General features: G+C 37.6%; 1 protein-coding gene across 1 annotated transcript in view; it reads right to left on the minus strand.

Moving 5' to 3' along the window:
- The window catches only part of COL6A3 (collagen type VI alpha 3 chain), a 124,179-nt gene that overhangs the window by 24,942 nt on the left and 72,901 nt on the right, over window positions 1-26,336 (minus strand). The window contains 18 exon segments of the mRNA XM_083350726.1: window positions 2,594-2,687; window positions 4,086-4,781; window positions 5,523-5,619; window positions 7,278-7,771; window positions 7,965-7,976; window positions 8,677-8,713; window positions 8,815-8,847; window positions 9,976-10,038; window positions 11,798-11,860; window positions 11,953-11,988; window positions 14,388-14,438; window positions 14,767-14,829; window positions 16,587-16,649; window positions 19,190-19,252; window positions 20,473-20,535; window positions 21,716-21,751; window positions 24,545-24,598; window positions 25,449-25,514. Coding sequence (XP_083206852.1) covers window positions 2,594-2,687; window positions 4,086-4,781; window positions 5,523-5,619; window positions 7,278-7,771; window positions 7,965-7,976; window positions 8,677-8,713; window positions 8,815-8,847; window positions 9,976-10,038; window positions 11,798-11,860; window positions 11,953-11,988; window positions 14,388-14,438; window positions 14,767-14,829; window positions 16,587-16,649; window positions 19,190-19,252; window positions 20,473-20,535; window positions 21,716-21,751; window positions 24,545-24,598; window positions 25,449-25,514 — 2,084 coding nt within the window.

The raw sequence follows: 26,336 nt of genomic DNA on the forward strand, positions 1-26,336 counted from the left end.
TTGGGTGCGGTTTTTTAGGAAAAAAAAAAGATCAGCATCGCAAAGGTTGCCAAATTCACAAGCATTGGTTATATTTAGGAATTTACCATCCTTCTTTTTCCTTTCTTTACATAGGATAAAGTTCAATCAATCAATCAGAATAGAGCTGGAAGGGACCTTGGAGGTCTTCTAGTCCAGCCCCCTGCTCAAGCAGAAGAACCTTCAGATACATGATCATCCAGTCTCTTCTTAAAAAATGCTTTGAATAAAAGTTAAAGGACTAGATGATTAGATGTATTAAATGGAATGTTTAAAGATTAAACATATTTTAATTATGGTTAAAAAGAATAAGAAATTTAGGAAATAAATACATGTTAGCTTAGGAGGGATATATATTTTAAGTAGTATGTTATTTTTTATGCTTCTTTACTCTTGCTTTTCTTTCATTTTTCTACTTTTTAATCTATTCCTTAAGAAATGTAAAAGTATGAGATGGTTCATATGGAAAAATAGAGTTAAATTCTTGAATGTAATTAATTTTTGAGAAAATCTTAACCAGTAAGAATATCTAGAATTTGGTGGGAGAAACAAATTAAAATAAGGACTGTAACAGGATCTATGATAAGGCAACCAGAATGATTGGATAGAAAAGAAATATTATATTGATGTGATTATTATTTTTAGAGCTATTGTGAAAAATTATATATTTAATTGTTATCTATCACAGGGCTTTTCAACCTTTTCACTCATTGTACCACTTTTAGGATATGGCAATATCCAAGTACCACCAGTCGCCTAGCAAGGTGCCAAAAATTGATGACCAAAAAGAAAAACAAAAAAGGAAAAAAGTGATGAAGTATAGGTAGTCCTCAACTTACAACAGTTTGCTTAGTGACTGTTTGAAGTTACAATGGCACTGAAAAAAGTGCCCCCCAAGCCACAGCCAAGCAAGACACCTGCCTGCCCGGTGATGCTCTTCCTCCTGTCCAAGGTTTTCATTGTTGTGAGGATTTCTGTTGACGATTGGCAGCAGGGGTGGGGTGGGGGTGTTTGGTTTTTATTCTCCCCCCCATCTGCTGGGTGGTTGCAGCAGGTTTTGGTCACTTCACATGACCCTGGGACACTGTGACCATCATAAATATGAATCAGTTACCAAGCATCTGAATGTAAATCACAAGACCCTGGAGATACTGTAACATTCCAGCTGATCGGCACTTTTTCTAGGCTCAGCAGAAGTGCCAGGATCAGTGCTGCTTTCCAGCTGATTGGTGATTCTTCAGGGCTCAGCAGAAGTGCCAGGATCGGCGCCGAGCTCCAGCTAGAGCCTGGTGCTGATCCTGGCACTTCCTCTGAGCCTTCACAGCCCTGAAGAAGCGCTGATCAGCCAGAAAGCAGCATTAATCCTGGCGCTTCCGCTGAGCCCTGACAGCCCTGCAACTCCAGCCATCTCTCACTCAGGCTTGTGCAGTGCTGCCACCGGTTCAGCTTATTCCCCTCCCCAGCTACCACTTTTCTAGGATGGTTGCGTACCACCTGCCAGGTGCCAATGTACCACAGGTGGTACCCGTACCACTGGTTGAAAAGCCCTGATCTATCAAAACAATAAGAATTGTATTAACTCAATGTTTGCAAAAGATATTTTGGGAAAAGAGGAAATCAACTAAAACTATTGTGTGGATTATGGATTATAGAAATCAATTGTTAGTGATTGTTTTATAAATATAACCCAGACAACACACTGTTCATCAATAGAGCCTTGGTGGAGCAGTGGGCTAATGCCTCCTTAAGTAACACCAGCTGCCTGCAATTAGTGCAGGTTCACATCCCACCAGGCTCAAGGTTGACTCAGCCTTCCATCCTTCCGAGGTAGGTAAAATGAGGACCCAGATTGTTGGGGGCAATTAAGCTGACTTTGTAATAATGCCGCTTGGGTGTGTGTGTGTGAAAGCCCTAATAAGCAGGCATATACATAGAATGAAGGCTACTGCTAAGCTTGTAAGCCGCCCTGAGTCTTCGGAGAAGGGCGGGATATAAATAGAATTAAAATAAAATAAAATAAAAATAAATAAATTATTAAGTGATTTATGTTTTTAAAAAATCAATAAAATATATTACAAAAAAAGGAAGAATAAGAGCTCTCATGTACTATTAGTCACCTAACTTAATCTTTGATAGAGTGCTCATAGAACATAGCAGTTTTTATACAACTTACAGCCATCATAGAATGCTATTGGTTTGAAAGGGAAAACAATGCTTTAACCACAGATAAATACAATTAAAGACAACTTAAGGGTTGAAGATGAGACAAGGACAGGATCAAGTGGGGATACTGCTTTATACCCATATAAGAAGGAACAGCTCTAAACCCATATTTATTGTCCCTTCAATTACCACAGGTATAATAATAATAATTTAATATTTTATTAAATTTGTATTTAATAATAACTGGGTGACTCACAACAATCAAGCAAAGGAATTGCAATACAATCAATAAAATAAAAAACCGAGACAAAAAATTAAAAGCATAATGAAGTGAGGTGTCTCATTCCCCCACACATAATTTGATATGGGGGGGATTTACTTTCTGAAACTGAAAATGAAGATAAAGACTTACAGTTGTTTTTGGCCACTTTTTTTGATTGGCTGGTCACCCTGGAACAAATCACATTTTTTCTGGATATCTGGAGACAAGTAAAAGGCATTTTCACCTAAAACATAAAGGAGAATTTTTGAATAAATATATTCTCATTTCCCAAACATAGTATAGGAATATAAACCATGTCTTTATTTAAACATTCTAACATTTTATTTAGATTTAGTAATATTCTGTCAGGCACAAGCAGTCAGACCCACATGTGTAGAGTTCAAGCTTGCTGCTTTATTATATTCTGCCTATTATACGGGAATTTCCCATCCTCAGCCTGGGAACAAATAGATAAGGCTCTATGGAGCTTAAGGGGCAGTGGGGGGAGGAATTAGTTCTGGATCTGTTGCAGCCACACAAGAACTTGAACCTAATTCAGTGATGGAGGCCTCCCCTCAACCCCCACCCCCACTGCTTGGCTGGACGTTTCCCAACATCTTCTCTATTATTACTATAGAGATATACAGTAATAACCTACATGAGCTCTCTTTTTGGCATCAATCTAGCAAAAAATAAAGTGCAGCTTTTGTTTTGCTGTTTCAAAGTATACCCGTTATATGTCTGAATAAACAGCTGCATGCTCCTTTTCTTACTATTTTTAAATGTTACTTGTTAATAATTTTTAAAGAAAAAAAAAGAAAAAAGATTGTTGATTGTGCAAGCATGGGCCTTTTCTTTAGGTAGAATTAAAGGGTTTCCATTTGTTTAAATAGGAAACAGGACACTTTATACAAATATACTGATACAATTTTTTTCAAGTTAATACCTATAACAGAGGAACTAGGAATTATGAGGCATCTAAGATGCATACAAATTGTGTTTACTCAGGATTAATTATTCCAAGCTTGACAATAATTATTTTAATCAACACAAAATCCAGAAATCCTTTCAGAGAAATCCATCTGATACTGCAATTGTAGGATCAAAGTATCCAAATTGGCTGGCAAACTTCTTATTTAAATATGACTAATTAATTTGATGTAGTCATCTTAATCCAATCCCAAACTGCCATGTTTCAGGTTCTGCTGTTTTGCTTGGGGCTCTCAGAAAATCACACAGCTGTGGGGATGGTTAGTGCTCTGAAAGCTCTCCCCCCATCTTTTAATTAATTATTAACATTGATTTTAAACTATCTTTGCCTCTTTTTAAACTTTATATATAGTTTTTATGGTTTAATATTTTGTATTCCACCCAGAGTCCCTCTGTGAGGGAAATGTGTGGTTTCTAAGTTTGATTGATGGATGGATGGATGGATGGATGGATGGACAAATGGACGGACAGGTACTGATTGAAGTACTCAGTCAAATATGTGGTTTTAGGTTTCTTTTGCAACATTGTTCTTTGACTGTACAGTCTTACACCCTAAACTATAAAAGGAAGCTCCCCTCCCAGGTTCAGGTTCTCTTCTGTCTAACCCTTCTACACTCAATACCTTTCACTGATGGATTAAGCATCTACTTACTGTTGATGAAGGATGGCAAAAGGCTTCCAAAATGTAGCAATGGTTCTTCATGAAGTTCTGATGCCTTATCAGCATATTTGAAGAAGATATCATTAGGCTCACTTGCCAAGCTGTAGATACTTGGAATATTAATATTCCTACCAATGCCAATAATGACAAAAAAATATCCTTTACATTTAGCTTCTACAATAACTTCCTGAAGGCGTTCAAGTTCTTCCTTTTCAATGCCTCCTGTCATCATCAAAACAATGACTTTGTGATCTCTGGGATTTGGTGCACTTTCAAGAATATGCCTCATTGTATATTCTACTGCAGTTGCCACAGCCCGTGTTCCATAAAGTTGTGACATTTGGTTCTGAATGAAATCCGTTAATTTGTCCCTAGGTCCATAATCTGTGAGTGACAATTCAACTTTGACAGGAGATATGCTTGAGTTGGATTGAAACTCAAAGGGAGCATGTTGGACAACAGCAACCCTGGCATGATGCTGAGATACCTTGGGATCAGAACTAGTTTCCAGTTGGTTTACTATATATGAAATATAGCTTTTAATTTCTTTGAACTGCATTGGAGTGGTACTCTCAGAACTATCCACAATGAATGCTATATCAATGTCAACATCTGTAGGAGCTGCCCGTCTGTCTCTGCCAAAGCTACCCCTCTGGATACCACAGCTGGGATCAGGATCACATACATCTAGACAAATAAATATATAATTGTTACATAATTAATATTTGCAGTGCCCTTTTTTTGTCCTTCAGTTGGACAAAAACAGCAAGATATACAAATCTACAACTGTACCAAAACCCAAAACATCTATATTAGTAGCTTCCAATTATGCACTTAAAAATGCTTTAGACATTTAGGGATTTGTTTAGAGTGAGTCTAAAATCCTTGACTGACCCATAAAATTTTCCACCATAAAATTTTCCACTACAATGGGGATCATTGCACTTGGCAATTGGATGACTGCATTATGAGCAAATTGTACTATTGCTTTACTGAGGCTAATTGAAAATTCATCTGGGTTTCATCACTACCAAAGCAATCCCAGTAGTGAATGATCATGAGAACAGAAATGTAAAAACAAAATGTCCCTTAAACAGCACTATTAGAAACAGAGGGAACATTAATAACAGTCAAAAAACAAATGCAATTGTTCACAAGATTCTTGAAGCCTGCTCAGACTGAACCGCTGGTTCCAGAATGGTTTCTGATCATAACCTCATAAGGCATTCTGACCTAATGCAAAGTTGAAAAGAAGGCAGGTCCGTCTATGGTACTGCAATGTGGCCCTTACAAGGGCAGAGCTTAAAGCAAACAAAAAAAAATTCCTTGGTTCCCTCTAATTTGTCAAAAATCTTCAACCAGACTGCTTACAAATTGATTTTCTCATAGTACACAAATAACTCAAGTAAAAAAAGTCATATATTTTACCTAGACAAATATGGCATGTGAACACTTTCCTAAAAGTTGCAGCCAGTTGACTAGCACCACCAGTAAGTGTGAAAACCTGTCCACCAGTGTTGTTTATCTAATTAAAACAAGAAGAGAAACATGCAGTCAATGGAATTCTGAACACAGTTTGTTAAATTGTCCAGGGTCTCTAAAATATATCAAGAAAGAGTTAGATTTTCTTAATTCCACTTGAACATAGATAGAGATCTCAGTATATTTCTGTAAATTGTTCATCTTTTAGATTCAAAACCTACCTTTCTGCATCATTGAGAGAAGGATTGAACATGAATGTGCAGTTGGCCATAAGGTCCAATTCGGACTTTAGGCAACAAACAGTTTGCCTATTCTTTATCTCCTACTATACCTCCAGAACATCTGAGTGTAGGGCTCACAACATGTGGGCCTTGGAAATGAAATCTCAACTGCAACTCATTGGCATATCACCATCCATATCAACTTATTCACAAGAAATGTGATGTGAAAAACTAATAGTATATACTTCGCCACAAAACTCATGAAGTGGCTTTGAATTAAGTACAATCCCAACTAGTTTCCAAAATTATTATGATAAAATGGAGAAGCAATCATGATATTGTTATCTTGAGCTGTAGTAGAAGAGGTAGGAGAGAATATGAGAAAGATGGAGAGAGGGAGAGGTCAACAATAACACCTTAAAAACTAGATCATGCATGAATTCTCAAATCCAATTAATGTGACTGCACTATGAAATGAACAATTTGTGTAGGAACAATTTTAACTGGGATACCATGCATCTTTGGGAAAAAAGTGCTTATCTTGATTCAAATTAGGAAGCCATTTCACTAAATTACTGTCCTATGCAGGTTTCCCCTCATTGTCTGAGAATTTTCCTTTTAATCCTTCTAAGGATAGTTTCAAAAATAAAAGTTGCCACATGATATTTTTCAAAACAATCCACAGTATATACTGACTTGACAGCTTTGACTGATAAAGAAGCAGCCATACACTATTAATGGACTTTATGGCTTATATCCAAAGAAATGTTTACATGAGCCAGATGCTCCTGTTTGGATAGACAGTCATTTCTGCCAACTTCCCCATCCTCAGGGTATTCCCCACCACCACATGATATAATGCTTTTTCTTCATCTTTAGGACTGGTTTTTTATTACAAACAGTGGAAGAAGTAAGTCCTACTGGATACATAAAATATCAAGTATAGATCTCTGGAGTCAAATCATTATTTTGAACTTAGGAAACTAATACATGAAAACAGAAAGCTGCCACAGTAATTGGCAGCCCCTCCCCCCTCCTTCCTGAAGACACTCCTTGTTGTTCATGGTCTTAAGGGATGGTATGGGTGTCCACAGCATATGATAAAAAAAATCAAGATGATGGTCACAACAGTGCAGAGCTTCAATTGCATATCTATGGCTGCCATCTTGATTTTTTTTTACCATAAAAATAATTGCCACAAGTGCTTTGCACATGGCCACAAATACTCTGAAGCAACCTTTTCAAAGCAACCTTTTTCAAGTAGAAAAATAGGGACCACTACAGTGGGAAGGTAACAGCGTTCCGTGCGTCTTTGGCGTCTAGTCATGCTGGCCACATGACCATGGAGACGTCCTCGGACAAGCGGACGTCCTCGGACGTCCTCTTCAGCTTTGAAACGGAGATGAGCACCGGCCCCTAGAGTCGGAAATGACTAGCACGCATGTGCGGGGGAAACTTTACCAAACAAAAGGAAGCAGACCTGTAATGCGTTGATAAGGACCCTGTCCTCTCTGTTTGTAAGGAATACAGGCACAACTCCAGCAATGTAGAGTCTTAGTACTGCTTCATTCAACTGTGGAGATGCTTTTGTTGGCCCATTGGTGAAGAACACAGCTACCTTCCTCATAAGGAAGCCACTACGTGCACGCTTGAAAGTATTCCTGGCCACAAATCCCATGGCTGTTTCTAAGCTACGTTGCTTGGATGTCTGAACAAATTGGAGATCCTTAATTCGTTTTACTAAATCCTTCTTCTTTCTGGAGTCAGCAAAACGTATCTCAGTGGTAACTTCACTGTTGTATGTAACCAGTGCTACTCGGGCACCTCTGGGGCAGTTGCTTTCTGCAATTGTGATATTGTTAACAATTGACACTATTGTGTCCTTCATTCTGTTGAAAGTGTCTGCATTTCCACCAGCGGCAGTATCAAGAGCAAAGGCCAGTTCAGTTGGATAAACAGGACATTCTTTGGGACCTGCAGAAACCAGGAATATTAAGAAACAAGTAGTATGAGAAAAAGGTATTAGTTTTACAGCCCCCACCCCACCCAAAGGAAGTGACAGTTTACCAGCGAATAATTCAATGCTTATCTTTCAAAGAAGTGTATGTCAGTTTTTCATCTGACTGCAGGCCAGTGTCAGATAATGAGTAATTTAAAATGAACTTACCATAACAGCAAGCTGCGAATAATAACAGAGAAAAAACAAGAAAGAAATTACTTTATAATCTATACCAAGAGCCAATGTCAAAACCCATTCCTATTTTATTTCACTTCATTTCTATTTCATTCCACCTCTCCTGGGTTTTGCCACGCTTCAAAGGGGGAGGGGGGATGTGCCTGCAGGGCTATTGCTTTCACTTCCACCCCTCACTACAATGTAATCCCTTATTTTGTTGATTGGGTCTGTATCCTGTTTCCTGCATTATCTCTCTCTAAACTCTATCTTTTAAACTGTCAATTAAGAACAAAGGAGGAGATAGAACAAAGGAGGAGATAGGAATCTAACCTCAATGCCTGGATTTTGTCTACGCTCCCAGAGAAAGGTGTGAAGTAGTTGCCAACCCTTGAGTGAGCTGGAGAGGGGACGATATTATCTCCTCGGTTCCCACAATGGACTTAACACTTGGGGATTGGCTATCCCACATGGGGGGGGTTCGATCTATGGGGTGGGGTCCTGGTTGGGGACACTAAAATCTACTGCATTGCTTGGGAAATCTCAGATCCCATCTATCTATTATGCCTGCTATCTCCTATTCTTAATAAAAGTTCCTGATTGGAAGAAATTGTTTCCAAGAGTTCTGTTTTCTTAAGATGTGGGCTTGAAGTAGGTCCTGACAGCCAACTTACATCAAGACCAGGGGCAAAAGAAATAGACTTACGGCATTTATCTTTGATGTTGCGTACAAGTGTGCAGTGCTTTAAAATAAAGACAGACAGAGAGAGAGAGAGAGTGAAAAAGGGTTTCCAGCCTGGAAAAGTACAAAAGATTTGATACCATAAACAAATGGTTGACTTACATCTCTAGACTCTCCTTTGCTACCCATAAATCCCTGAAAGAAAGGATTTTTAAAAATGTAGATATAATTAACTGTGAATAAATTTAACTGTGCTTGTTTAAAATTGACTTGACAAGTTCAGACACTTAATTAATCATATGGGAAAACAAAGCCCAGAGATTGGGGGAGAACGTCTTGTCTGTGAGTTGCCAGGAGCACAGAAAGCCAGCCATGGAGGCTGATTCTGTGCATGCCGACCCAGAAGGAAGCCACTCATGAAACAAGCTTTCTTTCAAAATAATACCATTCATCCAGTTACAACCAGTTTCACTGCCACATCTCCTTAGAGGAAATTGAGCAAATTTTTTTTAAAGATGCATCCTCTCTCATTTTACAGACTGGGATATCTTGTCATGTCTGGTAGATATAACGAATTCAAATAGAAACACAGGAACATAGAAAACTGATGGCACTAAAAAGCTTAGGTATAGAAGTCTATTGCTCTTGCTATTGCTGTCTGCTTCTTATCAGTATGCATCCCAACACAGGGGAAAACAACATCCTGCTGGTTTACTATATTAGATTTCTACTTTTAATGTACATTATATTAATATAGTGATACATTCTACATCTACATTTCTATATACAGTTGCTGATGCTCACTGAGTAACAAAATGAGGGAAAAACCTGAAATATTTACAAAGTTTTTATCTCAAAATCCAAAGTGGGAAGCTTTGAAACTGAAGGTACAGACTTTATAACTTTTGAATTTTCACAGCTGATCCTTCCTTTATTGTAGCTCAGCAAAATATAGGTCTTTAGCTATTGTTGTTGAAAAAGATGCAGTCAGTACATTCGTATTCATGGCAGAATTCCCACATAAGCTAGCCATAATCAGTTCAATAACTGTTATCAGTTCCTACAATTTTATTTAATCTATGAACAATCTAGAATACTTTTAAGTGATGCAAGCAAGTCAGGAATGTACAGAGTAAACACATTAAAGTCACATCCCATTTTTTGTGATTCTAATGAGTTCACTTAAGAGAATGAATTTTAACTTTACAACTGAAGTTAAATAGGGAGCATGTGAGCTTATTTGCAAATTGTATGAAAAGAAAGGGCAAAGTATACTAGCGAAGTATAGTTACTAAAGCAAAAACCAGCATAGCAAAAACTTACAATTGGTCCTGGATATCCACTCTCTCCTTTCTGACCGCTTTGGCCAGGTTCCCCTGAACGTCCCTAAAAAGGGAAAACAAGGCATTTGATTCAGATCATAAATATATTTTCATATTATTCATCCCTGCTCTTTCAAGTTAATTAAATATGTCCTCATTTGTTCAGGGTTTTAGATCTATTTCTACACTGAAGATTCCACCGCAGGATTCTCCTTTGCTTCTAGTCCATAGATTCTCCACCTTCATCTCATATTCACTAGGCATCTAATGTATCCAACACTTGTCACCATTACTTTAATCTAGAAGTTTTGTTTAAATTAGCAATCATTTATTTTTCATATCTCTTTCATTTGTTGTAATTCAGTCTTAGTTGTATGAAAAGAATTTGGGTTATATATTTTTGTATTATTTTAAATAATTATTGAGGGTCATCTAGTTAAAAGCACATTATAAATAATAAAATTCATTTCTCTAATGATGTAAAGATTAGAGGTGAACCACTAAGATTGCCTTTGGGGGAGGCAGCTACTAAAAACCCAAAACATAGTTTTCAATTTATTTTAATAGTAAAAAAAAACATACAAAACCTGTAAGCCTCCTAAAACATCTAACTAACATGACTCGTCCATTCAAGAGAATCCTGATTCACTCATGGGTATTATATTCTTTCCCACATGCACACATGCACCCACCTACATATACATAAGTATACAAATTGTCACTCTGTTATTAAAGCCTTTGTCGTATTTAAAAAGTGTGGAGTACTGTCCTTGGCTAAAAAAGATTGCCAACTCTAATAAGGACATAGTGTGTCTAAAAAAACATAGTGACAAGTATTAGCAGATTGGTATGTAAGATTATTCATAGTATTATAATACTTAGCATTTCAATTTATAGCAATGTTTTAGCTTCTTTGCACAAGCAAATGAATATCACTGGATTTCGTTTGACAATGTTTAATGTTCACAGTTCCAACATTACTCTCCTATGACCAGAAAGTACTTAAAGAACATATTTGGTTCCAACTTTATGAAATTCTGCTTTCCTTTTTCTTACAGTTGTCTCCTGGCTAAGAAGAACATAATTCAAAGTTTCGCTTTATCTTACACTAATTTATTTTAAATCTCCATGGCTGATAAAGAACACAGTATGGGATCTTACACCTAACTAATATGAATGCCTTAATCAGATGATGAAGAAAAAACATTGAAGGATGTGGTCAGTGGCATGCTTTACAAATAATGCTAATTAATTGGGGAGTTGACTTAATGTGAACAGCACCATAATACTTCCTTAGGATTCCAATATTAAAATACAAATGAATTAAATTACAGTAAAATGAATAAATCATTATGAAATTTTTGTATGTTAAAAACTTGCAGCAACAACAACAAAAGGATACACACACACGCACACTATCAGTGTCTGGTGAAAAGATAGGGCTTCAATGTACCACATATCATATGTGTGAATACAGGCAGCATAAAGCATCTTCTCCAGACAATAACAAGTGAATAAAATCAATGCGTTCTAGCCCTCCAGGTAAGGGATCCCTCTAATATTTACAATAAAATGCCAATAGCAACCTGGCAAGGATATTACTTTTATAATTACTATTATAAAAGTTAAGGATAACCCATCTCCTATTGCATGGCCAGGGTGGTATAACTTTCACTTTCTTATCTTTGTTCCAATTAAGTACACCACAACTCTGCCAGTAATTGTAACAAAATGACATTTGGAACAAAGACAATCATTGGGGAAAAAGATGCAGGAAGGGAATCTTATTCCTCTTCGGGAGTCAGAGGATGACATGGCATTACCCGTTCGCCGCTGCTTCCTTTGGGGCCAGGTTTACCATCATCACCATGATCTCCAGGTACACCCTAATTCAAAATGAGAAGCAGAGCATTTATTCTCTAATAATAATCACATAGGAGTTAAAGTGCTCTACAAAACTAGAAAGTGCTTTCAGTACCCGTGGTCCTGGGTATCCTGGGAAACCGGGTTGTCCCTGTGGAGAAAAGAAAAGGCAGTCTTAGAATCAGAAGAGTTGGCTTCCTCCCACCCCTCCCCAATTCCTTTTCTAGTGATTATGGGTATCAACAGAGGCACTATTAAAGAATTAGTTATGCTGTAAAATCCAACTGACCAATGTAACCTTTTGGAAGAGTCTCTGAATATACAGGGAGTGCAGAATTATTAGGCAAATGAGTATTTTGACCACATCATCCTCTTTATGCATGTTGTCTTACTCCAAGCTGTATAGGCTCGAAAGCCTACTACCAATTAAGCATATTAGGTGATGTGCATCTCTGTAATGAGAAGGGGTGTGGTCTAATGACATCAACACCCTGTATCAGGTGTGCATAATTATTAGGCAACTTCCTTTCCTTTGGCAAAATGGGTCAAAAGAAGGACTTGACAGGCTCAGAAAAGTCAAAAATAGTGAGATATCTTGCAGAGGGATGCAGCACTCTTAAAATTGCAAAGCTTCTAAAGCATGATCATCGAACAATCAAGCGTTTCATTCAAAATAGTCAACAGGGTCGCAAGAAGCGTGTGGAGAAACCAAGGCGCAAAATAACTGCCCATGAACTGAGAAAAGTCAAGCGTGCAGCTGCCAAGATGCCACTTGCCACCAGTTTGGCCATATTTCAGAGCTGCAACATCACTGGAGTGCCCAAAAGCACAAGGTGTGCAATACTCAGAGACATGGCCAAGGTAAGAAAGGCTGAAAGACGACCACCACTGAACAAGACACACAAGCTGAAACGTCAAGACTGGGCCAAGAAATATCTCAAGACTGATTTTTCTAAGGTTTTATGGACTGATGAAATGAGAGTGAGTCTTGATGGGCCAGATGGATGGGCCCGTGGCTGGATTGGTAAAGGGCAGAGAGCTCCAGTCCGACTCAGACGCCAGCAAGGTGGAGGTGGAGTACTGGTTTGGGCTGGTATCATCAAAGATGAGCTTGTGGGGCCTTTTCGGGTTGAGGATGGAGTCAAGCTCAACTCCCAGTCCTACTGCCAGTTTCTGGAAGACACCTTCTTCAAGCAGTGGTACAGGAAGAAGTCTGCATCCTTCAAGAAAAACATGATTTTCATGCAGGACAATGCTCCATCACACGCGTCCAAGTACTCCACAGCGTGGCTGGCAAGAAAGGGTATAAAAGCAGGAAATCTAATGACATGGCCTCCTTGTTCACATGATCTGAACCCCATTGAGAACCTGTGGTCCATCATCAAATGTGAGATTTACAAGGAGGGAAAACAGTACACCTCTCTGAACAGTGTCTGGGAGGCTGTGGTTGCTGCTGCACGCAATGTTGATGGTGAACAGATCAAAACACTGACAGAATCCATGGATGGCAGGCTTTTGAGTGTCCTTGCAAAGAAAGGTGGCTATATTGGTCACTGATTTGTTTTTGTTATGTTTTTGAATGTCAGAAATGTATATTTGTGAATGTTGAGATGTTATATTGGTTTCACTGGTGAAAATAAATAATTGAAATGGGTATATATTTGTTTTTTGTTAAGTTGCCTAATAATTATGCACAGTAATAGTCACCTGCACACACAGATATCCCCCTAAAATAGCTATAACTAAAAACAAACTAAAAACTACTTCCAAAAATATTCAGCTTTGATATCAATGAGTTTTTTGGGTTCATTGAGAACATGGTTGTTGTTCAATAATAAAATTAATCCTCAAAAATACAACTTGCCTAATAATTCTGCACTCCCTGTAATAATGAAGCCTGCCTGGCGATTCTGGGCAGTTAAATTCAGGGAGCTTTCAAAAAGGGGAATAACAAATCCAAACAGTATGTTACTTTGACACAAACACACTGACGGTGACTCAACTCAGACTGCAGTCCGTATAATGAAATTTAATCCTTTTCCTCAAGTTCATTGTTTGAAGTACTTAAAACTTTCTCATATGAGTGTGTTAAAAAAATTACCTCTACTGGCATCAATAAAAAATTATCCATAGAAATGAATTGTGCAGAGCAGGAAGGCTTTGTGGAGAAGAAATCTTGCTTATGAAGAGATAAAAACCAGAAGGGCAGCTGCAGACTACAAATTTTACATTTCATTTATTTTGCCTACTGAACAGGTAAGGGGAAGAGAAGGAAAGACCAAGAAAAAGTAGGGTTGAGATGTCTGTCAAAGCAAGAACATCTGAACACAAAAGAGCTTGGAAGAAAATCAGACATATTGTGAAAATTGGGTGTCGCAGGGTGGGTGTTGTTATTGCCAAGGAAGAACAAAAGAAAACAGGGAGTCTTGTGTTAGAGGGCAAGAGACCTTTGGTTCTTTGTTGCAAATTCTGCTGCCACCCAGGCCTTGCTGTATGGATTAAGGAACTTTCAGCTATATTTATAAGTCCAAACATTGATCCTATACATACCGTTCTGCCTTTAGGTCCGTCTTTGCCAACTCCATCTCGTCCATCATCTCCCTACAAGATGCAATGGCACAAATCAAAATAAGCAACAGACACTGGGATCCTGAGAAGCCTCTTTGAATCTCTGCTGTACCATAAAGGGCATTAAACTCCAAACAATTCAGTGCTAAGGATGTTCTTTTGACTACAAGAATGGATGGAAACCCTTTGAAATGGTTTGTAAGCCATCTGGACTGACCTGCAGGGAACAATCAAGGTTTTCAATCAAGAAACATGTGGAAAGTGTTCTTGATGCTTTATCAAGAAAATGTTGATTGTCCCTGGCGTCTGTTAGTGCTAGCTCTTTGAGCAGTGAGTAATACTGGTTCCTAGTAACACTCACCATTTCTCCTCGAGGCCCAAGAGGCCCAATGGGCCCCTTTGGACCAGGCTCACCAGCTTCACCCTGAAAGAGTTATTTGAATGTATCAGGTAAGATATATACACAGTGCTTAGAGAACAATAGCATTAGCACTAGCAACAGAACTTAGACTTATATGCCACTTCATAGTGCTTTATAGCCCCTCTATAAATGATTTACAGATTCAGCATATTACCTCCAACAATGATAATGTTAAACTAATATTAAGAAATCTTAACAATAAAGTAACAATAGTCCAGGGAGGAAGCATTATTGGAGTCCCAAAGGAGGGGAATAAAGAATCAGAATACAGCTGGAAGTTCTTCTAGTCCACTCCCAAAAATAAATAAATAAATAAATAAATAAATAAATAAATAAATAAATAAATAAATAAATAAATAAATAGTCTCTTCTTAAAAACCTCCAGTGATGGAGTACCCACAACATCTGAAGGCAAGTTGTTCCTCTTGTTAATTGTCCTCACTGTTAGGAAGTTTCTCCTTAATTCCAGGTTGCTTTTCTCTTTGATTAGTTACCGACCATTGTTTCTTATCCTGCCCTCTGGTGCTTTGGAAAATAAATTGACTCCCTCCTCCTGATGGTAGCCTCCCAAATACTGGAATACTGCTATCATGTCCCCCCCAGTCCTTCTTTTCTCTAGACTAGCCAAACATAAATCCTGCAACTATTCATATATTTTAGTCTCCAAGCCTTTAATCATCTTAGTTGCTCTTCTTTGTACTTTGTACTTTTTCCAAAGTCTCAACATCTTTTTTGCAAGATGTTGCCAAAACTGGATGCAGTATTCCAAGTGCTAATACTGGACGTAATTTTGATTCTATGCGTCTATTTATACAACCAAGGATTGTATTAGCTTTTTTGGCTGCTGCAGCACACTGCTGGCTCATCAATAGTGGAGGATCTCAAGGAGGAAGCTTTTCCATAGAAGTGGGGAGCCACTGAGTAAACCTGTCTCTGGACTCCCCCTATCCTGACAGCCCACAGGGAGGAATCCAAAGGAACCATTCTTGGATTAAGCACAGAAGAGGACAGGTTCTCCTCAGAGAATATGGTTCTATGGGTAACAGGGCCTCAAGCCATTCAAAACTTTAAAGGCATTGCAGTCAAAAATCTACTGAGAGCCAATATAGCATCTACCACAAAGGTGTGATCCTGCTAAGGCAAATTTCATCTGTCAGCAAGGAAGCTACCACATTTTGTACCCACTGAAATCTCTGGGTAATCTTCAAAGACAGCCCAAGTAATATGTGTACTACAGTACAGTAATCCAATTTCAGTGAGTTACTGTCACCAAAGCTTCTCATCCACAGAGAAACATAAATTGTGCACCAGCTGAAGCTGCTTCTTCAAGCAGAACTCTGAATTCAGGAGAACTTCCAAGTTGCTATAATAGGAGCGATAAATAATCCAGTGCTCTTTGAGTAAATGTCAACCATTAAACTTGCATTTCCCCATGTACTTTGTTGGGGAAAGAAAAATACCATTTGCAAGTGTTTTTAAAATGTGGTTTCATGTTATATTTGATTGCTTACATTTTTACCTATTTTAAAATTAAACAAGATACAATACGCTTTTTAACATTCCAATGGGAAAGTTTAATCAAATATTTAAAGATTTTAACAATATTCTTAGTTTCTATAGACATATTTTTGAGATCCAGTTTGATGTAGTAGTTAAGATTGGAAAGATATATAGGAGATAGTGAAAACAAGGTTTATTTCAACTGCCACCATTTCTGTCATTTAACTAGTAATTATTAGAACTATTTAAAAAAAACTAACCTTTTTACCAAGAGGACCAGACCTACCACGCTCCCCAACAACTCCAACTGGGCCACCAGCACCCTACAGAAAAAGAAATTATAGGATGGGCATATTACTAACTGTTATGGAAATTATAATTAAAGAGGGGGAAAAAACCCTAAGAATATAGAGGAACAAGCCTTGCTATGTAAAAATCAGTGTGTAAAGATAAATCTTGCCTGATCAGCCTTCTAAAGTTTTCTGAGATTCCCACAATAGGCCTGTGAATGGAAGCAAGCCTGTATAGATTTGTATAGATTTTCAAAAAAAGCTTTGACAAAGTCACTTAACAATGACTGTTCAGTAAAATATGTTTTCATGGAATAAAAATCCTTGTCCTTTTATGTATTACTGATTAAAAATGACATGCAAAAAGTAGGAATGAACAGGCATTTTTTTCAGAAAATATAAAGCAAGGACTTTCAAGGCCCCATGCTTTTTCAATTCTTCATAAATGATACTGGCTTGGGATGCCAAACTGTTTAAGGTAAAGAGGGTCAAAAGAGATGATAAAGATAAATAACTCGTTAAATATGTGAATTGTTAAACTTATAGCAAATTGAATTCAGTTCAAAGCAGGCAACAGAACCCTAGCTTCATGTCCACACTTATGAGGTCTGCCTATAAGTAACCATAAAAATGATCTTGAGTACATAATAGGTACCTCAAGAAGTTGACTCAATGTGTAGCTGCTATGAAAAAGGCAAGCTCCACACAAGTGATAATCAAGAAAGGGGCAGAATTAAAACTGCCATCATTGTAATGTCCTTACAGAAATGCATGATGCATTCTCATCTGGAATACTGTATACCATGGGTGTCAAACTTGATCATGTCATGTGACATATCGTGATGTATCGCAACATTTTTTGCCTTTTTGGAACTGAGGTGGGCATGGTCTGCATGTGATGCATCTGGCCCGTGGGCCGCCAGTTTGACATCCCTGCTGTATACAGTTCCTATTGTCACATATTATTTATTTATTATTTGTTAAATTTTTATAGCTGCACATCTTAGTCAATGACTCTAAGGTAAAAGGTAAAGGTTCCCCTGTACATGCGTGCTAGTCATTTCCGACTCTAGGGGCCGGTGCTCATCTCCGTTAAAAAGCCAAAGAGCCAGCGCTTGTCCAAGGATGTCTCCGTGGTCATGTGGCCAGCATGACTAGACGCCAAAGGCGCACGGAACGCTGTTACCTTCCCACCGTAGTGGTCCCTATTTTTCTACTTGCATTTTTACGTGCTTTCGAACTGCTAGGTTGGCAGAAGCTGGGACGAGTAACAGGCGCTCACTCTGTTACGTGGCACTCGGCATTCGACCCGCCAAACTGCCGACCTTCTGATCGACAAGCTCAGCGTCCTAACCCACTGAGCCACCGCGTCCCTTTCAATAACTCTAGGCAGCTTACAATTCAAAAATATATTACAATGAAACCACTAAAAACATTTAAAAAAATTAAATAAATATACACAGCAGCCAAGATACTTGGTCAGTTAGCAACACAGCCAGGAAATAGGGCCTTTGATATATTCAGTGCCCCAGGCTTGGAAACATAGCCAGGTTTTCAGGCCCTTACAATAGGATATCAAGATTGGAGCCATTCTAATCTCCAAAGGGAGGATTTTTCCATAGAGCAGGAACCACTGTGGAAAAAGCCTGCAGCTGGACTAATACAACGGGAAAGGATATATAGAGCAAGAAAAATGTCAGGATGTCTAGACATACTTTCTGAAACAGGGCTAGAAAATTGCAACTCTTTGGCTTAGGAAGCAGGTGACTTTGACAAGACATGATCAAAGTCTATGAAATCCCATGCAGTATAGTGAAAGTGCAGTATGAGAAAGTCTTCTCCCTCTTGCCAAACAAGAGGTCCAGGAGTCTCCAATGAAGCAGACTGAATGAAGATTTGCAATAGGATCTTGATTTTTTATTTCACAAAAAGGAAGTAGTTGATCACCCAGGGCATTGTTCAATTCTTGCCAAAAGCAAGGCAATGGCCGTTAACTTGATAGCGTTAAAAGAGGATTGGAGGAAAATTTGTTACTTCTGTTTTGGGGACAGGAGGCCTCCAAATGCTGGTCCTTGTTATTGCCCACTTGCAGAGCAAATTCTCTTAAAACTTCAAAGAAAAAAATGCTGGGCCATTTGAGGCTGACCTAACTTTATAAGTGATCAAGATATCAGGGGGCTATGGTTTAATCTTCTGTTTTACCAGGAAAGACACCTGACAACCTCACAGCCACAAAGGCCTATGCAGACACTGCTTTTTGTTGTGTTTTCTGGAGTGGTCAGATGGCCAACCAAGTGCATACTGGGATTATCATATGACTTTGCAGCTTTTGTTAATGAAAAGTGCTATCTAGACTTCTTTCCTGCCAGGATGAGAAGAAATTGACTCCCAACAGGATCCATAATAAAATTATTTTCTACTATTTCCACAGCTGTCTGATGTTAAACTGTTCTTCAGTCACACATCTGATGATGATTAGAAACAGACAATAATCACTGAGTTTTTCCCCATCTAAGACTGTTTACAATTTGCTCTTTAAGAACATCCTTGATGACAGAAAAACCTAATTTTACCCTCTGACCAGGGAGGCCAAGTTCTCCTTGAAGGCCAGGGATTCCAGTTGTGCCAGGTGATCCCTGTACAAATAAGCAAAATTAAATATTTGAAACAGAAAAGTTCTGATAAATTGGTACATTCTTGAAGTACAAGTTTATTATGAACTAAGATGTGAGATCAACTCCCAAAGCCACAGTACTATGTTATTACTGAATGAACAGAAATGATTGAATTTACAGTTTCCCATCTATCAAAAATAAATCCTCACAATTGTATTACAATAGAAGATAACATAATATAATACTACTTTCATTTAGTGTGCACATTTACATGAATCAGATGTCATGCCACTAGAACAGGGGTAGGCAACCTTGGCTCTTTTGTGACTTGTGGACTTCAGCTCCCAGAATTCCTGAGCCAGCATGGCTCAGCTTGGAAACCTCTCCCTTTCCCCTCAGCATGGCTGGCTCAGGAATTCTGGGAGTTGAAGTCCACGAGTCATAAAAGAGCCAAGGTTGCCTATCCCTGCACTAGAAAACATGCATGTACAAAAGACTAGATCCAATATTTTTGCAATGTTTTACATGTGATTTAGTAATTCTATTGCATTCTTAACATCATTAGTTAATATTCTTTATGATTAAGAAATCCATTTGAGTAGAGGGTTGGACTACATGACCTCTAATATAACCTCCAAGTCTATGAATCTAAATTCTGTGGAAGACAGTAACACTCCTAATAACTTCAAATGACAATTTTATACATACACATATACAGAAAGACCCCAAAAAATTCAACTGTTGTTGAGGACTGGTAGCTTTTTAATCTCCTACATGTATTTGAGGGCTGCATTTCATGATCTTTTGGATTCCTGGCTTCAGATTGTACAGTGCTGAACTTCTCTCTCCCTTTTTACCTTGATTTTTTATGCTATTCTATTTTATTTTATTTATATAAAGAGTTACACAATATTATCTTTAATCTCCTTTTGTAGCCTACTTAGGTGCTGTTTCTTAGGTGCTGTTTTGGAGAGATCTGGCCATAAATTAATACCCATCGTAAACTATTATATTTGACAACTCAAGATAATACTTGATGGTTTTGATACAATCAGAAATAATCTACAAAAGCTTTTTGCAATTAAACTGATAGCTATAAATTAGTTAGAAATTTAATCAATAAATTACTATTGAAATAGTTGTTGCTTTTGCTCTATGGATTAACACAACCCCTGTCCCCTTCCACTCAATGTACCCCAATGTCGTTTCCCTACTTTTGAAAATGAGCTGCAAAAACTCACCTGGGGACCTTTAATTCCTTGTTCCCCATTAAATCCAAGTGAGCCAAGGGCACCTTTATTTCCCTAAGAAATTAAAACAATTGAATGGAGAACATAATGAGATAGACAGACAAACAGACAGACACAGACACATAGACATAGACAGATATAGACAAAGAGAGGTAGAGGTAGAGGTAGATAAAGAGATAGAAGGGGAAGGGAGAAGGAGAGGGAGAGAGAGAGAAGCTTTTACATAGCTACTGCTTAATTAAGCAGACTGGCATTTTCTTATGTTTATATGATTTCAGTTAAAAGCTGCATTCTTCTTTGCATTTTCTTTGGGCATGAGGGTCAAATGAAATTAAGTTCTGTCAGTGGATGGAATGTCTTTCAGATGCAGTCTTTTACACTACTTGAGTTTTAAATTTATTTTCCTCTGGGATTACCTACGTAGTTGATTTAAAATCTCAGCCTCCTTAAACATTTATGTCTACAAAACTCATGGACAGCTGTGGGCCAGTCAGAATTTCAAATATTCTATATTAACCTAATTTACAGAGTTGCTATGAGGCTACAGTGCATACAAAAACATGTACTGTGTGCCTATAGTACAGTAATGAGGTTTTTTTTAGCAGAAAGGTAGAATAAAGATCAGGTAGATATTGCAATGACTCCCTTACTGTGGCTAACATTGTCATCTCTGTTTCTGGGCTTTTCATTGTTCTTTATTGTTTCGATGATAACTGTTTTTATATATTTATTGATTTTTCTTTTTAATTAACTTTATACGCTGCCCAGAGTTACACTGTTGTGAAATGGGAAGCCATATAAACATGATAAATAAGTAAAGAATTGCAACTAAGTTGCCCTACTAGACTAAAGGTCTTGCTTATTACAATTTCATAAGCAGATTTTCAAATAAATGTTTGTGAAATATATCTACTGTATACTTTGCATGCATGTTTATACCTGAAAAATAATACATTATTTGTCCCCAAAAGAATACTAAAATGGTTCTCTATGTGAAACACTCTGGTGAACTGAGTAAGTATATTCTTCTCAATAATTCTCCTAAATGCAAAGTTATTTAACAACCGAGAATTAAAAAAACCACAATATTCTATATTTTTCAATTTTTCAACTTTTATAAGGATATTACTAAATTTAGCTATCCTCACTTCCCTTACTATATATGTATACAATATTTATAAGACACATATGGTACATAACACAAGCATACACCATGTAAAAACATAATACTTACTTTGATCCCTGGTGGTCCTCTTCTGCCAAGTGCTCCCTTGAAATAAATACAGCATAGCCATTCATTGTTATGCAGAGGTATCACTAGAAACATATTTATTTTTCTATTTTAATAATTACCTACAGCTTTTTATTCTCTGGGGATTTTTTCTTGTGGATACCCAAACTGAAAATCTCTATCTTTCAACAGCCAAATGCTATAGGAAGGAGAAGATTGATGCTTAAAAGTGTGGAAAGGGGTATGAATAAGATTGGGCCCTAGTATGCACAGAATAGAAAAATGTTTCTTTCAAGACTGAAACCGAACAGACTTTCTCAAAAATTCGGATTGTTTTGACTTAGGTCTGTTGTCATGGAACAAAATGGCTGGATGGTTCCATCTGAATGCAGCTTAAAATGTCATGAGTGCTTTAACCAGGAAACGAGGGATTTTGATATACTGGCCATAGGTAACAAGGGGAATATAATTCTATTACCTACTGAAAAATCTGTTCAGATTAGAATCTACTACACAAAAGCCTTTCTCCTTCTTAACAGGTAGAACAAATACATGTCGTTTAAATTATTTAAATAAACTCTCTAGGTTGTTGAGGATTGAAGAACTAACAAATCTGCTTAATATTTTTAAAGAATCTCTTCTTTATGAGTTTATGAGTTTTTCTTTAGATTTTAATTTTTTTATTTAGGTTTATTTTCGTGCTATTTTATCTTTGAAAACACTAACTTCTATTTAGCAAGACCAAGCAAGAGATTTGGTGTGTTATCCCCCTCTTCTCAGCCAGTCAGATGGAAGCTCAGCAACTGACTCCATCTTGGTAGATGTTTTTGTTTGTACAAAGGAGTGATTCCTGGTTACAAGAAATGAGCTGCTAGTTCTTTTTAATTGTATTAATAAAACAAACATTAACACAAGACACCAAGGTATGTCCAGAAAGCACCCACATACCAAAGTTCAATAAATTTCATCATTCTAACCCAACTTAGAATCTTTGTATTTTTAAATATAACATGAGCTCAATATTAGTAACAGATAATATATAATATAATAGATACTAAACAAATAATCAAACCAACACCATATAGAGTTTGCAGTTAAAAACTATCAATGCAAATGTTATACAGAGAACTTTTTGAATAAATGAAGCAAAGTATATATACAGCTTACCCATCTGCTCCCATTAACTATAACTTCCCATAACAATCAGAAACACACATGTGCACACACAAAACAATAATTTCCCAGGCAGGCTGCAGACATTCAAGCTATCTTCTTCTGTCTTATAAAAATAATGATAAAGATACCATAGAATCAAGCTCAGCATCTTGTGACTACAACAGCAAGAAGTTTGAATTTGTCTAATTTCTATATTTGCCTCAGTGCTCCACAGGTGTAACATCCCATTGAGTCTAAATCAACAACAGCAGGGACACGACTGATCCCAGTTGTCAGAACAGTCAGAACACCAAAAAAATAGTGTTCTGCTGAGTTACCTTTGAAACAAACACTCAAAACAAATGTTTTGTTTCCATTGCAAAGTCAGTATATTTTGTGCTAGACATTTTGTGCACAACCTGACCCAGCTCTAGCTCTATTTCTCAACATGATGCAATACACTGAGAGAATCTTCCGCCCTTGATTATCATTAATTCTTAAACATAATTTTGTAACAACTGTGCATGGTTCCATCCCAACTGGCATCCTTATTCCCTTCTTCCCCAGTTCCCTTCCGGAATCAAGATGTGTACCTTTCCATCTTCATTTTATATTGTTCCTTGTGAAAGTAGGGGCTCTTTTATCACAGGGACAAAACTGTTAATGTCATTGTACCATCTTTCCTAGTTCTCTATCCAGATCAAAGTTTTGCATCACATTAAGTCACATCATCTCAAATCAAAGCCAATGAATTAGTCAATATTGTTTATTCAGACACTTATTCAAGGGATGCTACATGAGCTTCTCATGATGCAACTCTATTGACAAAAGTGCAACACAATAATCAGTCTTTATTGACTTTCTTTTCCTCATTGATTATATTCCTCTTCTCCTCACTACTTACCTCAATTTCTCTATTTGGTTTAGTAAATATCAAAACATTAGAAATTAAGCAAATATATTAGATTTTAAAGTGTGAATCTCAGTGCATAATCCCATACAATTATGAGATCTTGCCTAAAGTGTTCGTTCCTATATTATTCTAAATTATTGAGGAACTAAATTTGATAAAGCATAGTATTCAAACATTTGAAATATATACATACATACATACATACATACATACATACATACATACATACATTCATTCATACATACATACATAAAGGTAAAGGTAAAGGTTCCCCCGCACATGCGTGCTAGTCGTTTCCAACTCTAGGGGCCGGTGCTCATCTCCGTTTCATAGCCGAAGAGCCAGCGCTTGTCCGAGGACATCTCCATGGTCATGTGGCCGGCATGACTAGACGCCAAAGGCGCACGGAACGCTGTTACCTTCCCACCAGAGTGGTCCCTATTTTTCTACTTGCATTTTTACGTGCTTTCGAACTGCTAGGTTGGCAGAAGCTGGGACAAGTAACAGGCGCTCACTCTGTTATGCGGCACTCAGGATTCGACCCGCCAAACTGCCGACCTTCTGATCGACAAGCTCAGCGTCCTAACCCACTGAGCCACCGCTACAGGAAGATAAATCCTTACGCAGAAGTGTTGACACACAGACCTTGTTCACATCACTGAATACTTTGAGCCTGTTTGATAATACATACATACATACATACATACTCACACACACACATGTCTATTATTAGTAAATCAAACAGCAGGGAAAATAATACACACATCTCTTCCAGCTCCTCCTGCATCACCTCGTGGTCCATTTCTTCCAAGCTCTCCCTATAAGAATACAGAACAGTGAAATTGTTTATCATTAAATAAGAGACAAGTGTAAGTCACAACAGGACAATAAAAAACATTTCAGTAGAAAGTATTTTTGAAAATTTCTCTTTTCTTCTCTTAAATTAGGTCTATGTTGTGGATATGAATGAATCCTGGAACGCGGTAATTGAGAAAGATTCTGACCTCACTTCATTCCAATTCTAGAACTCAATAAAGCTCTGGTGCCAAATATTTTTCTTTTTTTCACAAAATATTATGAGACAACAAGGTAGGATTTATATTAGCACTTGTGCCATCATTAGTTCAAATAGAGTATTTTATAGGATGGGAAAACTTGAGATGGAGAAATTATTTATCTCTTATTCTAATCTCTTATTCTATGTTGTTTTCTTAGCTGATCTGGCCAGTTGATCTGATCTAGTGATTGATTATATCTTTAATTGATTAACTTTTATTCCTCATCCCTCCCATTTCTATTATGAGAAAACCAAAATATCTGTAACAGAATAAGAGAGTTGAAAGGAATCTTGGAGGTCTTGTAGTCCAGCCCCCTGCTTGAGCAGGAGAACCTATACCATTTCAGACTAATGGCTATCCAATCTCTTTTTAAAAACCTTCCGTGATGGAGTACCCACAACTTCTGAAGGCAAGCTGTTCCACTGGTTAATTGTCTCATAGTCTCGTGCTGCTTTACTTTCCTTCTTGGTAAGGCAATTAGTCTAGTCATTAGATTGCATTAAATTCTCGAAGGCAACCTGGACTTGATTTTGGAGGTTCTAGGACAGCCTGCCAAGCCAGGTAGTATCTCTGTCTAATCCTCATACAAATCCAAGGATTGATATTTTACCGCTGATCCAAGTTCTCCCTTTTCGCCTTTGGGTCCTCTGTCACTGCTGTCCGTTCCAAAAGTACCCTGGAAGCAGCCCGAACAATGAAAACCAAGCAGAGTGAGATAAAAGTTATAAATGTTTATAACACATTGATGCATACAGTTCAGAGAAAGACTGTGTTCAATCCTGACATATCCAAAAGGTTTATCTGGTAACCCTGGGCCTTCTTCATCTCTGTAACATTTCTAAACACATGGATGCATTAGACTACAGGAAGATAAATCCTTACGCAGAAGTGTTGACACACAGACCTTGTTCACATCACTGAATACTTTGAGCCTGTTTGATAATTTGCTTCAGCTAACTAACATACTTACATTGGGAAATAGACAAGGAAAGATAACTTTAATGATTCCCTGTGCCTATTGGACAGATTCTGGTTTGCTTGGATTTAGAAAGCAGAGTAATTTTGGGTTTAAGGCTTTTATGGCCCAAAATTGCACTGGTGAAAATTTTGCCTTTCACCTGGAAGAAACTGAGAATTAGAATAGAATAGAATAGAATAGAATAGAATAGAATAGAATAGAATAGAATAGAATAGAATAGAATAGAATAGAATAGAATAGAATAGAATTGGAAGGGACCTTGGAGGTCTTCTAGTCCAGCCCCCTGCTCAAGCAGGAGAACCTATACCATTTCAGATAAGTGATTGTCTAGTCTCTTCTTAAAAATCTCCAGTGATGGAGCACCCACAACATCTGAAGTCAAGCTGTTCCACTGGTTAATTGTCCTCACTGTTAGGAAATTTCTCCTTAATTCCAGGTTGCTTCTCTTTTTGATTAGTTACCAACCATTGTTCTTATCCTGCCCTCTGGTGACTTGGAGAATAATTTGACCCCCTCTTC

The sequence above is a fragment of the Vipera ursinii genome (genome assembly GCF_947247035.1).
Source record: "Vipera ursinii genome assembly, chromosome: 1".
Classification (NCBI taxonomy): Eukaryota; Metazoa; Chordata; class Lepidosauria; order Squamata; family Viperidae; genus Vipera; species Vipera ursinii.